Source organism: Amblyraja radiata, chromosome 37 (genome assembly GCF_010909765.2).
Source record: "Amblyraja radiata isolate CabotCenter1 chromosome 37, sAmbRad1.1.pri, whole genome shotgun sequence".
Classification (NCBI taxonomy): Eukaryota; Metazoa; Chordata; class Chondrichthyes; order Rajiformes; family Rajidae; genus Amblyraja; species Amblyraja radiata.
Genome location: NC_045992.1, coordinates 1,100,411 through 1,117,973, shown reverse-complemented (window position 1 = coordinate 1,117,973; position 17,563 = coordinate 1,100,411). Strand labels below are relative to the sequence as shown.

Here is a 17,563-nt window from a genome sequence, read left to right as displayed (position 1 = left end):
AAATGGGCACAATTCATGGGAATTACTCAATCATTTTATTTTACTTAGAATAATAAAGAGGAATATGAATACTTTATTGTCACATGTGACTAGGTACAGTGAGATTCTTTGCTTGCATACACAATGTATACAAATGTATAAAGAGGCCATTCAGCCCATTGAGTATAGCTCAAATCCCAACACAGCAATCACATCAGTCCCATTTCACCCCCTTTAATCCAATAATCCTGCAAATTACTTCCTCCCTTTGTACTCTAATTTACCTGCAGTCCGACTCATTTACAATGGCCAATGAAGCACCCAGCGGGTATTTAGGGTGCATGAGGAGGTCTAAACACCTGCACGATCCCCGTGGGGTCTTAAGCCATAAAAAATAACATCTTTCACATAGTTCATAATAATTTAAAATGTTGACTATTTTAATGCCTGTCAAAGTCGAAAGAGTTAACTAATAGGAGGATCCTAGTTTTGAGCAGGCACATCTCACAGACAAAGACCAAGGAATGGAGAGAACGGGAGACTGGGTGTATGATGGTAAAATCATCTCAGGAACCAGCGCTGCATAAAGTTAATGGCGACTGGAGAAGAAATGCCGAACAGAGTAGAATCAGGGCCCAGCATCGCTCTGTGACTTCATAACACCATGGGTGGAGCAGAAACAACATTCTTTCCCACTGACTCCATTTGCACTTCACGCTGCCGCAGAAAAGCAGGCAACCTCATCAAAGACTTATTTATCCACACTGGCCATTCCTTCTTCTCCCCGCTCCCGTAAGCCAGAAAATACAGAAGTTTGAAAGCGCGCACCACCAGACTCAGGAACAGCTTCTTCCTTCTGTTATCTGACCAATCCTTCTATCAGCTGTTCGATTCCCCTCGACCCCATTATGCACATTGGAATTTGTCCCTGGAACGATGAGATATTACGCTAGGAATTATATTCTGTACCCTTCATTCTACCCATTGTACTTGAGTTTGGCGTGATAGTATTTATGTATAGTATTATCTGATTTGATTGAACAGCATGCACAATAAAGCTGTTCACTGTACCTCGGTCCACATGAGAATAACAAATCTAAACCTCCCCAAGTTGTTAACATCCAATTGCTCAATCTCCAACTATGAAATAATCTTCTATTCGTCGTTCTACGAGTTCCACTGTTCACATCCTTTTATCCCTGTCGTTAGCCCAGCCAACAATGGGCCATTATGGACTCCACCCTTCCTGAGGTCATCTGTTGGCGGCCCTGTTTTGTTCTGACCTTCATCTTTCAGTCTGAAGGGTTCTGACACAAAACCTCACCTATACCTTTTCTCCAGAGATACTGCCTGACCCGTTGAGTTACTCCAGCACTTTGTGTCTATCTTCAGTGTAAACCAGCATCTGCAGTTCCTTCCTACACTATTGAATCTTTTCTTTTTGTGCGCATATCATCACAAACTTACAAAGCTTCAAGAACTCAGAACCTAAATAATTAAATGAGGTGATTGGCAGCGAGGGGCACCAGACACTGGAATAGTTCAAACGTGAAATATTACTGACAGTAAGGTCAGAAATGTTACATAAACCAGAAAGGAATAATGCCAATGCTTTTACAGTGTTGCTGAACAAGCATTATAGTATTCACCATATTATGATACTGCAAGGTTCAGAAGAATAGTATTTTAATGATTTGCAGCTGAGATGTCCAAAATTGATTGGGCGATTGATCAGGTCGTAGGCAAATAACTTTAAAAGCTTCGGGATTCAAAATGGAATTCACAGCTCCACTGGACTTTCCAAAGCAACATTTACAAGGATGAATTTGTCGGGGTAGTGTGTTGCACACTGACTCCATGACAAGTCTGTGGGATGATCTGATTCTTTACCTAATGCTTATTGTCCCGTTAAATAAATCGAGCCGTCTCTATTGCTTTTAATCTTTATTAATTATTATTTTTTTAAACAAAGAGGTTAAACCATGCATCATAAACAACAAGCTTCCGCCCTCTGTAACTGCACTTTGCCTCAAGCATCAAACAAGAATTCCACGTTATCTAGTGTGGCAATAGTCACTTGTGTCGCTTCATGAATTATTAAATCAGTACTTCGTGGTAATACATAATTTCTTATCAATTATTCATGCTAATGTGCGTGTAGTTTACTTAATTGTGTTATTGGCGATTAAAAGTAATTTCCTGAAAATCCTCAAGGACAGAAAATTTAATCAGTGTAACTACTTTTCGGATGCAATGCTGTTAAGTATTCTTAATTTGTTCAACAGTCATTTATTTATGTACTTTTCTGCAGGAAACACAAATTTAATCAAACAATTACATTTGAAAGTTGGGTTTGCAAGAACCTAGATCACATAAAGTTCAGTGTTTTTTCAAGTTAATCATATTTTCGAAAGAAGAAGTGTGAAGTTGATAATGAAAGATCGGGATGCATTGTTTATCCCTGGATGTGACAATTAATCTCAGGCAGCGGCTATTTAAATAAAATCACTGTGGCATATTGCTCCAGAATTTACAGATCAGACCATTGTTCTTAGTAAAACACGACATTTATGAATTATTTTGAAAATAAAGCAGCAATAATGAAGATATTTTTCTCAATGTCGGTTTTTTTTTACATTTTGCTCGATCACATGTGTTTCCCATTAACTAAATGCAGTTTCTCTTCTTCCTAAAAATCACACATTTGAATGGTATTTACAATCCACAATACATGTTCTCAGTCACTTACAACATTCATATTTCATCAGAACTCCAAGTTAAAATTAACAGCATAAATTAAAATCATAAATCCTGTTGCAGCAGAATATCCTATACCAGAAATTGTGCTATTAATATTTTAAATGAATTCCTGTTAACGGTTTATCCACTTAATAGAAATCTACTACACCAGTAACCTCAAAGCGTGGAGCTTTATTGCGGACTAAAAGTCACTTCTTGCAGAGCAACGGACTTGTGTCAGCACACGTATTAGAAAGCTGCAGTTACTGAATGCTTTCACATTTGGTCTACAAATGCTTACCTGCTTTTTACTGCAATTTCCACCCTGCATGGTGAGCTGAGAATAGTTAACATTGCATGTGTTCTGAGGAGGTTCTCTCTGACCTTCATCCCAACCATGCCAATTCTAGCACGTGTCTGCCTTCCCATTAAATCCATGAGTGGGATGAACACGGTTATAAGAAACAAAGGCAGGCAATTATTTTTGCTGCAAAAATCCAGAATCCATCTATTTACATCTTTTGGCTTTGACTCAGGTTGGAACATCTTAGCTTTTATACAGATAGAGTCATGTGTGATCAGAGTGTGGACCCGGCATGTCAGAGCTCTGAGGATATTCTCAAGGAAGTCATAAAGTGATCTCAAGTGTTGTCTCTACAATCAGGGTTGGGTTCTTCTGCTCATAGATTCCTTTCGCCCTCAAGCTTCTCTTTGGCGTGGCTTGCCTTCTCCTGGTCTGTGTCCAAGGGAGCCTTTGTTCCAACCGCGGGGCTGCTGGTGGGCGCTGGCAGCAGGTTGGCAGACTGGAGAACGGCCTCAGAGTGTTCACGCGCTTTCATCCGCAGAGCCGCCACGCTGGCCGTCCGATTATTCTGGCATCCGTATAGTGGCAAAAAGGACATACCCATCGGATCCGGCACACAGCAGGAGCACAGGGAGTTTCCTAAAACAAACACAAGCACCAGAGTAAGGAAAAAAGACACAAAGTACTGGAGTAGCTCAGTGGGTCAGGCAGCATCTGTGGAGAACGTGGATAGGTGACGTTTCGGGTCAGGACCCTTCTTCAGGCAAAATACAAGCGCCATAGTAATGATCCTTTGCAATTGAAATGTTTCATTCTGCAAAGTTTAACATTTACTCAATGATGTGGTCGGCTAAAACATATTGGCACTTGAAAAGAATGCACTATTGAGTAATTTAGATTGCAATTTATTTGAGTTGGAAAAGCACTTTCCATGTTCGGCAATAACAGGCCATTTGACAACTCAATGTTTCTAATTATATTTGTCACCCAAAGATAACTTAGATCAGAGGGGTGTGCATACAAGGAACTGCAGAGGTAGGTTTACAAAAAAACATGTAAAGTGCATGGTTTGGTAGAATTAAAACAGATGTTATTTCACGTCTTGAAATAATTGAAAGAATCGCTATTTGTTTGTTACTCTAAATAATTGTCAATCTCCCGAGTAGAACCTCATGGGAAGGAGATTCAGCAACACCTCAAACTATCTACAAGATCCTAGTTACCGCACTTTCACATCTAACTGGTGAAGGATACCCCCATATCTGGGAACAATGAGCATTCTGGGCAATAATAGCTTGCATTTCTGCATTTGGTTCAAAGGTAGACAACATTGCTGGAGAAACTCAGCGGGTGCGGCAGCATCTATGGAGCGAAGGAAATAGGCAACGTTTCCGCCCGAAACGCTTCTTAGACCATGTAACAAAATATTTTTAACTAGCCAACTAAAATAGAAATTAAGATGTATTGGTGCATCCGGGTAAAGCCATTCCCTTTCAAACAATTCATACAGCAATATCTACGTGTGCAGGAATGAACTGCAGATACTGGGTTAAACCGAAGATAGACACAAAAAGCTGAAGAAAGGTCACAACCCGAAAAGTCACATATTCCTTTTCTCCAGAGATGCTGTCTGACCTACTGAGTTACTCCAGATTTTTGTGTCTATCTTTTTTTCATTAAAAAATCACAAAATGTTCAAGTATCTTTCTGAATAATCTACAAACACATAACTTCGTTGTGCAAAATTGTGATTATTGTGTGCAAGTTAAATGCCATAATGTCCGAGCTTTTCCCACTTTGTGGACTTCCTGGTGTCAAATCATATGGCCGCAGACCACAAAAACCTCCGCAAATTCTGTCATTCATTCACATTTACGTCAAACAGTGGTCACCCATAGAATTGTTAAGTACCCATGAAGGAATAGTGTAAAAGAAACACAACGGATCTGCAAGTATCATATCTGAACGGGGTGGGAGGTTGCAACCTTCGCGTGGTCCGCCCTGTTTCGACGAATGCAATCAACCTGGCGTGCACAATCAAATAAGATCAAATAGGACACGTTGTCGTACAACTTTAGGCTGTGCACGCCATACACAAGAAGAAGAAGATATCTGAACAAAGGTAGAACTAGATGACTTGGGCTACAGGGAGCGTGATCTGGTTAGACCAGTGTGGACGCACCAAGCTTGGCAGTATGAGTCAGCATGTGCTAATAAATAGTAGACGTGCACACATTCAAAACTAAAATCTGTACCGTCCAGGGATGGTAATTAATTCATGTTTGCTCTGTGGACCACTCGTTCTCCTGTTGCACTAGATTATGTTTAATATTTCCCAAAGATAAGGGAAGAAAAGTCATAATATTACCAGACTGGGAATAAAACCCACCTACAACATCAAGATGTGCATTCTAAACATTATTAGTTATCATGATTTATATTGACAATTAATGGATTGAAGATCAGCTTCCTCAAAATTGAATTTGTTCCCACTGTGTAATGAGTCTGGCCAATCTACCGCTAATTGCATATAATCCTTTGTCTCGTGGCAAAGTGGGACTAGCTTCAGTTCATCAATACTGTTGTACTTAAAGACTGAAGCGCAAACCTAAATGGATGCAAATGGTTAGGTTTGAGAGAAATCTGGAATTGGATCGAAATTTAATCTTGCATTTTATAACAAGAAATGTAGTAAGGCTGAGATTTCAATTCAAAATTCCAAAAGTTGTTTAAAATACGCTGAGATCAAGAGAGTTTTGTGTTTGTACAGGATTGACTTTAAATGTTCCATCGCAATTGACACAGGTGATCAAATATCAGCAGCACATCCTTGGCCCTACCTCCTTTAACTGTACAAGGGAACATCTATGGTTAGATGGTTCTTTATCATCACATGTACAGTGAAGTTACTGTCCTTTTTTTGCATAGGGTTCAGTAAAGTATTGACATATCCAAGCACAGTCCCCGATTAGTACAAAATGCATAGAAATTGTCCAGTGCATGCAATACCTGGTCACTCACTGTAAGTTTCATTGTAACTATAATGCACATGTAACTGCATCTGTTGACTGTTGGCAGACCAATTTCCCTCCAAGTTGTATCATATCGTATCGGATACAAGAGTGGCCAGATTCAGTGCAATTTTCATAGTCCACTCCCATCCGTTTGCTCTGTATTCTGGAGCGGCGGCCGACCCACGTGAGTCCCCGGCAGCGGCATGAAACCTCCCCTTCCATTGAGATCCCCGGGGTTAATCAACAGGCCTGGTCTCACAATGCTGGAAGAACACGTGTGGACCTTTCACAACTGATGTCCACCTAACCCATGTTTGGACTGTGTGCTGGAGATATCACAGTCGTATAGAACATCCGTTCAATTTCACAACAAAATTGCCAGCCTCCCAGAAAACAGCAATTTGTATGAAACTGATGTCTAAAATACTCTATAACTTCTCAACTTTTGTTCAGAATCCATTGTGCAAAGTTAACCAATAATTGGTTAAATTCACACACTCTTTATACAAACTGATGTATGAATCACGGCTGAGATCTCTCAACATTTGCTCGGAGACCAGTGTGTGAATTTAACCAATGATCACAAATGGCATTCAGACATTTGGATAATTGGAGATTGTTTCGGACTTCGACCCTACCAAGTCTGGCTCGCGTTAAACACCTGAAGACTTGATCAACCTGTTGGGTTATCTGGCGGGAAACGTGCTTCGAAAATCCTCAGCGACTAACTGTGGTCATGGAGGCGTGTGGATTGTGTAGTCCTCAACTGTGGTGTTCGCTAGCTGCTGCGGTAACTGGGGGAATAATGCCATGGTTATGGCAAACACGTGTATCTCCACATGCCATCATTCCCCCAGCGCCACATGTGCGGCTGCTTTACAGATCTGGTCCTAGTTTCGTCAAGTTTAAAGCTGGGGGTCTGCACTACAATAGACTGCACTAGACTGGGGGTCTGCACTACATCTCCGCACTAGAATCACGTCACGGCCAGCAGTCTCGAAGCCAACATCTAACCTAAACCAAGAGTGAAAATACATCGCGGCTTGGTTCACTCTGTACCAGTTAATACCCGCAGCTCTGTTCTAATACTGCAATAGAAAATAAATAAGTATGCTGATTATTTATGTCTATTGTCCATAACTATTGTTTGATCAGCCTTTAAAATACAATCATTAATTAACCTGTTTCAAATTGTTCTCTTTCTCCAACATTTGATATATAGAGAGATATATACAGTGATATATACAGTGGTGTATACAGTGATGTATACGGTGATGTATACGGTGATGTATACAGTGATGTATACAGTGATGTATACGGTGATGTATACGGTGATGTATACAGTGATGTATACAGTGGTGTATACAGTGGTGTATACAGTGATGTATACGGTGATGTATACGGTGATGTATACGGTGATGTATACGGTGATGTATACAGTGATGTATACAGTGGTGTATACAGTGATGTATACAGTGATGTATACAGTGATGTATACGGTGATGTATACGGTGATGTATACAGTGATGTATACAGTGATGTATACGGTGATGTATACGGTGATGTATACAGTGATGTATACAGTGGTGTATACAGTGATGTATACAGTGATATATACAGTGATGTATACAGTGATGTATACGGTGATGTATACGGTGATGTATACGGTGGTGTATACAGTGATGTATACGGTGATGTATACGGTGGTGTATACAGTGATGTATACAGTGGTGTATACAGTGGTGTATGCAGTGATATATACAGTGATGTATACAGTGATGTATACAGTGATGTATACAGTGATGTATACGGTGATGTATACGGTGATGTATACAGTGATGTATACAGTGATGTATACAGTGATATATACGGTGATATATAGGGTGATTTCACGAAAGGACACTGGATCATAGTTCCTCACCCACGTGGACGCAAAATTTAACTGGGGTACAAACGTCACTTCCGGTACATGTTATTGATGCTGGAAACGCGTACTTTCAAACCCGTTAAAAACCGCGAAAACTGCCCGTTTTTGAGCTGTAAATAACTGTGCCAGTCGGGGTGACCGTGAGACACAGTTATCTTACTTTAGTGTCCAGAAGATAAAGAAAAACGAAGGTAAAGACAAGAGGGAGCTGAAGGGGCAACAACAGCGGAAGTGGTTAGCAAACATTGGCCGTGCAGATATAAAGATTGAAAATATCGGGAATTATCGCGTTTGCTCACTGCATTTCATCAAAAGTAAGGCATTATGTTTTATCTTTATTAATTTGTTATATAAAAAGTTTTAAAAGTGAAAAATCCATCATTAAAATTGCAAAATCTTCCGTGGTTCTCAGGTGGGTTTTAACATGCAAAAAGAAAATGCTTCTGAAGCTACATTTACCATTTAAATAATCGTAAACCATAAATGCGTTTTGAAATGAATTTTACTCAGATGCAAACTAAGGAATGGGATAATTGTCAGCTGTTAATTGGACAAAATCAGGACATTTTATTATTATTATCCAATTAACAGCTGACAATTATCCCATTCCTCAGCTTGCATCTGAGTAAAATTCATTTCAAAACGCATTCTCGTGAATCGGACTTTATTTTGCACTGAACGTTATTCCCTTTATCCTGTATCTATTCGCTGTGGACGGCCTGGTGAATCATGTAGTCTTTCCATTGCAACAGCAAACAAAAGCTTTTCACTGTAGCTCAGTACACGTGACAATAAACTAAACTAACTAGTTATTGAAAGTGACTGTTGCATGAAGGGTTAACTACAGACTATAATCTAGTTTTCAACGGTCTTGTCAAATTAGAGAATGCGAAGACAGGCACGGGACGCTGGAGTAAGTCAGCGGGACAGGCAGCATCTCTGGGGAGAAGGAATGGGTGACAGACCATTCTTCAGCCTCGACCCGAAACGTCACCCATTCCTTCTCTCCAGAGATGCTGCCTGTCCCGCTGAGTTACTCCAGCTTTTTGTGTCTTTATTCGGTGTAAACCAGCATCTGCAGTTCCTTCGTACACGACCGATCCATTATTCCCGGTGCCAACATTCCCAGGTGAAGAACAGGTCGTAGCCGATCTTAACTCGATTCCGAACCGCGTCCAATATTTGTTTAAAAATCACAGCTGGGTAAAAAACAGCAACGACACGTGTGAACTAGCGCCGCGCCGGAGTTAGTGTCACCGCCACCACTGGTATGCATATCGGTTTATCGGCAGCGACTCGGCGATTGGGAGATGTGATGTATCTGGGGGTTGGGGGGGGGGGGGGGGGGGGGGTGGGGAGGTGGTTGGGGGGGGGGGGGGGGGGGGTGGGGAGGTTGGTTGGGGGGGGTGAATAAGAAGGAACTGGAGATGCTGGTTTAAACCGTAGATAGAAAGCTGGAGTAGCTCAGCGGGACAGGCAGCATCTCTGGAGAGAAGGAGTGGGTGACGTTTCGGGTCGAGACCCTTCTCCAGCGGGGGAACAGCAGCCGAGATGGGGAGAGTGGATCTCAGCCGCTACCACAGGTGTGTGGGACCTGGTCAGGACACGTTCAACGCCGCAGCGCGAGTTACACGAAGCATCGCTTGGCCCGGGACTGTGTAATCTCTCGTTCACCCCGCGCTCTCACTCACTCCCTTCTGCCAACTCCCGCCCGTACCGGATTCCACTTTCTGCTCTTTGCTAAATTATTCGGACGCATTCCCATTGATAGATGCAATAACGAGAGACATTCCACCCGCGGCACATCACACCGTCAGTTACAACCATCTCCGTCTGACGCTGCAGATCGCAAAACCTCCAATTACTTAATACAAATCGAATTAAAGATTCTCCTCGTGGGAAGTGGTTGGGGTTCAGACGTTGAGTGGGATTAAACAGCGGGGCGGTCGTAGATGTGGAGGAAGGAACCGCAGATGCTGGTTTGCATCGAAGGACAGGCAGCATCTGTGGAGAGAAGGAATGGGTGACGTTTCAGTTCGAGACCCGTCTTCAGACCCAAAACGTCACCCATTCCTTCTCCCCAGAGATGCTGCCTGTCCCGCTGAGTTACTCCAGCATTTGTGTGAATGTGCAGGAACAAGTCCCGGGAGGCCATACTCTCCGCCCGGGTACATCTGCTCCTTTCTCCGGCCGGGTGGGACTGACACTGGCGTGTCCAGCCTGCCAGCCAGCCCACCAATGCTGCCGGGACATGCCTGGCAGAGGAGTGAGTGCCGCCTCTCACCTGACCATCAGTACCTGCACTGGACAAAAGACAAGTCGCTGGAGGAAGTCCGCGACGCGGGCAGCATGTGTGGACAGACAGACCGGACAGACTGACTTGACCACTCTGGACAACGGCCTCGACACGAACCCTTTCTCCAGAGATGCCGCGTGACCCGCCGAGTTACTCCAGCACGTTGTGTCTATATTCGGTGTAAATCAGCATCTGCAGTGTCTCGCGGCACATTTTGACGGGCGGACTAGCGCGGGTTTCTCCGCTAAATCCAGTCCTTATGTCTCACTCCGTTCCTAAACCTTGTATCAATTGTCAGAATTACAATTTCACCGCGATCAGAATTCTCCCCGCCCTCCCTCGGGAGGAGGTGAGGTGAGGTGAGGAGAGGCAGCGGGTGTCTTACCTTTCAACGTTGCCACTTGTGTTAAAGCCTGTGCGTACGTAGCGGTGTTGAGGAGTGTGCTGGGCAGGCAGGAAGGGAAGAAAGGTCCCGCTGATCCCACGGCCCTGTTGAGGCTGGAAGAAAGCGAGCGTATAGTCAACCTCACAAATCACATATACACGTCTCTAACGCAACCAACTTGCACTTAGTTTCCTCTCGGCTGTTATCAGGCAACGGAACCATCCGAGGCTACCACAACCAGAGAGCGGCGCTGAACTACTATCTACCTCATTGATGGCCCTTGGACTATCCTTGATCGGACTTTACCTTGCACTAAACGTTCTTCCCTTGTCATGTATCTGTACACTGTAAATGGCTCGTCTTTCCGCTGACTGGTTAGGACAAGCAACAAAAAGCTTTTCACTGCACACGTGGCAATAAATAAACCGAAGGCAGAACAGGTGGATGCAGAGTTCGCTCTTACTTCTGTGGCATTTCCAGCGCGTCTTTCTTATTCCTGCTTTGATCCATTTGCGACGGAGAGCTGAGGTTCCTCATGGGCGGCGACCCCTGTCCCACGGCCTCCTTGCCCGTCTCCTGCTCCGCGCTCCCTCTCTCCGTTTTCCGCCATTTGGCCCTCCGGTTCTGGAACCACACCTGCCAAGTGGAGAGAAGTATTGGACATGATGAGAGGCTGAGTGAGACACGGGGAGACAGTCAGAACCTTGCTCACAGGATGGGGCAGTCAAATACGACAGGACACAGCTTTAAGGTGGGGGGGGGGGTGTTTTTTACACAGAGAGGTGGTGGATGCCCGCGACACCCACTGCCGGAGGTGGTGGTGGAGGCACATACGACAGTGGTGTTTAAGAGATTTTTGGATAAGCACGTGGATATTCAAGGAATGGAGCGATATGAGTAAGTACAGGTAGATAAGAGATAGTTTGGGCATTAAGTTCGGCACAGACATTGTGAGAAGTACCCGTTCTGTGTCCTAATAGCCAGCACTATGGCGCTGACAACGGTTTAATTTAGGACAGTATGGATGGTTGATACACTTACAGCGGACACCCCCAACATCCAGGCTCACCTCCCTCTTGGCATAACTTTAAATAACATAAAGGAAACGATCTAATACCCAGACAGAGTGGGCCGAAGGGCCTGGTCATGCCATGTTCCATGTTCCATGTCAAGGTGGCAAGTTCGAGCCCAAGCCTCCAGCATTCACAGCTGGCTCCCTTTTGACCAAGTGGGTGACAGACGTTTCGTTCACATCTAAGTCCCGCTAACCCCCACTGCGGCACCGTGTTCCAGCATAACTTCGTTGAATGTTGGGAGATACAGCGGGGAAACAGGCCCTTCGCCCCACCGACCAGCGATCCCTCTTCACTAACACAATCCTACACACTGGCGACAATTTTACTATTTTAGCGAAGCCAATTAACCTACAAACCCGCACCTGTTTGGAGCGTGGGAGGAAACCAGAGCCCCCGGAGAAGCATGTACAAACTCTGTACAGACAGCAGCCGTGGTCAGGGTTGAACCCGGGTCTCTGGAGCTGTGGGGCAGCGACTCTTTAAACTCAGCAGCCTATGATTCCATCAACACGGACCCACCCCACTCACTAACCACTGAAGAAGGGTCTCGACCCGAAACGCCACCCATTCCTTCTCTCCAGAGATGCTGCCTGTCCCGCTGAGTTTCTCCAGCATTTTGTGTCTGTCACCCACACAGCAGCCTCACATCAAACCACTACTCTAGATAAAAGCCCCAACAGTTTCCCTTTCATCGTTTCTGAAAGGTAATAAAAATCGTTCGTTCAAAGCGCAATGTTTATCGCTCAGATATCTGACTCTAGTGAGTATTTGGGGGCTGATTGTGTCGGCGGCCGCTGGCCGGACCCCAGCCCATCATCTATTGTGCGCGCGAGATTTCAATTGGAGTTACTTTCGGTGAGATATTAATGAGTCTATAATCGTGTAAACTTGGGTCAGCTAAGTGCGGACCAGATGCAGACAACTTCTTGCATCATAATTGAATGAAGGTCGTTGGCTATAACAACATTTAATTGAGCAATTTTTCATTATCATATTTTAATGACTTTCCACTGACAGTCTGCTGCGGAGTAGCATGCATGATGAAGTCGTTTATATCCTATTTAGCGATTGTTTGACAACATCAGCTTCGATTAAGGCTGGGCTTTCTAACGCATTAATCATATTTTAGTGGCCTCCACATTCCACCCAGCCTATTATATTGCCTTTGTTTTCCTGCCCCCCCCCCCGCGCCCCTCCCTTTTGTGTCGACGAAATAAAGTGCGGATTGGGGAGCTGGCGCTCCGGTTTGGAGAGTAATTGTCACCCATTTGCTATCTCACCCCGGCACAAAGTCGCGATCCGCCCGTTTTCAATGGCCTCTAATTGCCACATTTATCTCCATTTGCAGTTTCTATGGGAGCGGCCGACGCTGAGAAACCGCTTAAAACACCTCAAATAGGATTCCATTGAAAAAATAATAATACTGTCCCAGCGAACGTGGAATCATGTGCAGATTTAATAAGCAGGCTCCCTTAATCCGTTTATGGAAGAATAATATGTTTGCCGTCTCTAATTTGGAACAGCTAATTCCATTATCTCGCTGCACTCATTGAGTTTAAAACGATAGTATCCTGACGTAGAGACAATCTACCGTAATTCGTACAATGACCTTACTCTCATAGATATTAGCTACAGCCAATCTGAAATGCACCGTGTTTACATAATCCTTGCACATGGAGCGGGGTTTAGATTGCACAGAGGAGGAGAATCTGTCAATAACTTCGCGTGCACCTCGCAGCGAAAAATGAACATCATCTCGGGCTCACAATTTAGGAGATAGTTTGGAGTTTTTTTTTCTTTCCAGCCAAGGAAATGGATCTGCATTGATGTAATTTAGTACCTTAGAGACACGGACAAATTAGTGTAGAACATTATCACTAGTTAATTATAGATGAACGATTAATCAAACTAATTTAATATTCCACATTATGTTGACGTTATTAAAGTGCATCTCATGAATGACAGATAGTCTTTCATTCTTTTATCTCCTGGCCAAATGTGCACTTTACATTGACGGTATCAAAAAGGCCGGCCTCTCCTTCCAAGCCTCGTTACCTGGACTCTGGCTTCGGTCAGGTTGATCTTCATTGCGAGTTCCTCCCTGGTGAACACGTCGGGGTAGTGAGTCTGAGCGAACACGGCTTCCAGCGCTTCTAGCTGCAATGTAAGCAGACAGTGCACCTTCAGAGAAACAAACCTTCCCACACAATCACAGGTCCCGGTTCGCAATCCGTCTCGTTAGACCGTCAATGTATTCCCAAAGTGTCGCGATTGTCACATTGTGTAAACGGCCCGGTGGTTACCCCAACTATCGCATCGTTTCATCCGGTTGTTTTTATTCTCAAATTGATCAAAACCTCTGTTTTGTGTATATGTGCGTGTTTATGTATCTGTGAGGGAGAGAGGGAGAGAGAGGGGGAGAGATGGAGAGAGGGGGAGAGACGGATGAAATTAGCAACAATTCCAAAATAGATTGGATCTGAAACAAACTTTTATCATCTTTCTATGTGTGCGTGTGTGTGCGCGTGTGTGTGCGCGTGTGTGCGCGCGTGTGTGCGCGCGTGTGTGCGCGCGTGTGTGCGCGCGTGTGTGCGCGCGTGTGTGTATGAAGTTTTATCGTATGCTGTGTATGGATGGGGTACACTGTGCTGGGGTGTGTGTGTATGGATGGGGTACACTGTGTTGGGGTGTGCATAGATGGGGTACACTGTGCTGGTGTGTGTATAGATGGGGTACACCGTTGCTGGGGTGTGTATGGATGGGGTACACTGTGCTGGGATGTGTACGGATGGGGTACACTGTGCTGGTGTATGTGTGTATAGATGGGGTACACTGTGTGGTGTGTGTATGTATAGATGGGGTACACTGTGTTGGTGTGTGTATGTATAGATGGGGTACACTGTGCTGGGGTGTGTATGGATGGGGTACACTGTGCTTGTGTGTGTATGTATAGATGGGGTACACGGTGCTGGGGTGTGTATGTATAGATGGGGTACACTGTGCTGGGGTGTGTATGTATAGATAGGGTACACTGTGCTGGGGTGTGTATGGATGGGGTACACTGTGCTGGGGTGTGTATGTATAGATGGGGTACACGGTGCTGGGGTGTGTATGTATAGATGGAGTACACTGTGCTGGGGTGTGTATGGATGGGGTACACTGTGCTTGTGTGTGTATGTATAGATGGGGTACACTGTGCTGGGGTGTGTATGGATGGGGTACACTGTGCTTGTGTGTGTATAGATGGGGTACACTGTGCTTGTGTGTATGTATAGATGGGGTACACGGTGCTGGTGTATGTATAGATGGGGTACACGGTGCTGGTGTGTGTATGGAGGCCACACCGACCTGCTGCAGGGTGAACGTCGTCCTGTTCCGGCGCTGCTTTCTCCGGAGGAACCCGTCATCGAAATCACCCGCGCTGTGGCCCCCAAAACTGTTGGAACTCACTGAGAACAGAAACAGACCATGACTGGCTGTTAAACACAGAGGGACACTGGGGTTAATAAAGAGAGGGGGGGGGGGGGCTCCATTTAACCCGTGATAGAGTAAGATTAGCTTTTTAAAAATGTGTAGGAAAGAAATGCAGATGCTGGTTTAAACCGAAGGTGGACACAAAAAGCTGGAGTAACTCAGCGGGACAGGCAGTTTCTCTGGAGAGAAGGAATGGGTGGCGTTTCGGGTCGAGACCCATTTGGCCAAAAATGTCATTGGTTTTATTAGATTTGGGGGGGGGGGGTGGTGCCGTTGTGCTAAAATGTGTTTTAAATTGTCAGGGAGAGGCCACATTGCTGGGGGTAACGAAAAATAACTGTCCTCTCGCCGCTGGTTCGTGATAGACCCTCGGATACTGCGAGCCCGGCGTTTGGGTCAAGAAGCGATGGCTTCCAATAAATGTATTCCCCACCCAACCCGTCTATAATTTGTTTGCAAAACAGCATAAAAGATTCATGTGGCGCGTTTGGCAGAAGGAGGAGCGTGACGACATTTCACAGCGTTGATTGGAAGTATGACACGGACCATCTGGGCTGGTGAGGCCCGGTTGTGCCCTGGGGCTAAAGGGAAGGCGCAGAGGGGAGAGAGAGGCAGGTGGCTCGCTTCTACACATAGTACCAACACCCACGGACACTCGCCTTCAATGGACAGCGGCCTCTACACTACAGCCCGTCGATAATTCTGTAAAACATCCATAATTTACCACCAACCTTTAAAAGATTGCAAAATGAAAGAATGCAGAGTAAGTTAGAGAGAAGCTCGCGGTCAGCATTCTCATAATTGTTATTTATGTAACTCGTTAGAAGGAACTGCAGACACTGATTTGAAATTACACCGAAGATAGACACAAAATGCTGGAGTAACTCAGCGGGACAGGCAGCATCTCTGGAGAGAAGGAACGGGTGACGTTTCGGGTCGAGACCTTTCTGCAGACCAATACTGCGAACTATTGTTTAGTTAGATGAAGGTTAGTTGAGATTAGAGTGTGAAAAAAATATCCCGACGCGCTTCCTCACATCGCCCGAGTGCAAACGGAATAAAAAATAAATAAACTGTTTAACGGCGGACACGAGTCTTCGTCGTGATCTGGGAATTAGCATGATTTAACTAGCACAATATTATATAACATTTCCCAGGCAGCTTGTGCTTTTGACAACTGATATGTTTAATGTGAACGATCCTGTTTCAGCGCGAAGATTATTTACAAATTACAGAATCGAGATGGGTCGCAGAATCGGCAAAAATGTACTTACAGGAATTAGTTCGACAACACTCCCCGTCTAACTGCGGCGGACAGTGGAAATAAAACATCGTGGGACAACAGCGCGCCGGGCAGAGTGGTTTAGTATCTGAGAGAGAGAGAGACAGAGAAACAGAAGACAAAATGAAATTTCACACTGAAGTTTGCGTGTCCGGGTCGGAGAGGAGCCGCTCCGGGTGTGGCGTGAGTCGGAGAAACAGAGGCAAAGGGGCAGATACCTGGGTCGGAGCGAAGGCGATGACTGAGGGCGGAGGCGGCGACTCGAGCTGGGCCAGTCCTCACTCTGTAACTGACCAGATGCCTCTATCTATCTGCGCCAGCGCTGCCTTTATAATCTCACGCATAATTGGCCTTAATCTAATTATTTCCAGCATTGTCTTCTGTGAGTAACTTAGATAGGTCCTGCGGGCACTGCCAAAATGCACACGTGGTCCCGGACGTCATTTCTGAGCAGCGCACGTTCGCCTGAGATTTGTAAAAGACTTTAAAAAATAGACATATCTTAAATGCCCTTCGTTAGCCAGCCGCGCATCTCCGAAAACATAGACCCCGTCCCCGTTCCTCCCGCCTTCGCTGCAACTGGAACCCTTCCCGCCCAGTCCCACAATACAATTAAAACAAGCAAAGTGCAGGAGGAACTGCAGATGCTGGTTTACACTGAAGATAGACACAAAATGCTGGAGTAACTCAGCGGGCCAGGCAGCATCTCTGGAGAGAAGGAATGGGTGACGTTTCGGGTCGAGACCCTTCTTCAGAAAGCAAAGTGCTGGAGAAACTCAGCGGGACAGCCGGCATAGAGTCCCACAACACGGAAACAGGCCCTTCGGCCCATACCCACCAACCTGCCCCATTTGAGCTAGTCCCATTGACTTCATCTGGCCCATATTCCTCTAAGCCTTTCCTATTCACGTATCTATCCAAATGTCTTGTAATTGTTGTGAATATACCTACACCTCATCCTAAACCTATTCCCACCACCCTCTGTGCAAAAGTTCCAATTAAATCTTTCCCCTCTCACCTTAACCCTATGTCCCCTGGTTCCTGATTCCCCTACTCTGGTTAAAGTCTTTATGCATTCACCCAATCT

The 17,563-nt window shown here is 45.0% G+C and overlaps 1 protein-coding gene across 1 annotated transcript; it reads right to left on the bottom strand.

The window, feature by feature from the left end:
• Window positions 1-1,908: 1,908 nt before the first annotated feature.
• On the bottom strand, window positions 1,909-17,063 carry drgx (dorsal root ganglia homeobox). Its single transcript, XM_033012657.1, has 7 exons — window positions 16,695-17,063; window positions 16,469-16,564; window positions 15,069-15,169; window positions 13,776-13,877; window positions 11,108-11,280; window positions 10,645-10,757; window positions 1,909-3,661 (listed from the first exon to the last, which is right to left on the bottom strand). Exons 2-7 carry the CDS (start codon window positions 16,524-16,526, stop codon window positions 3,399-3,401), a joined length of 810 nt encoding a protein of 269 aa, XP_032868548.1. The 5' UTR covers window positions 16,527-16,564; window positions 16,695-17,063; the 3' UTR covers window positions 1,909-3,398.
• Window positions 17,064-17,563: the final 500 nt, after the last annotated feature.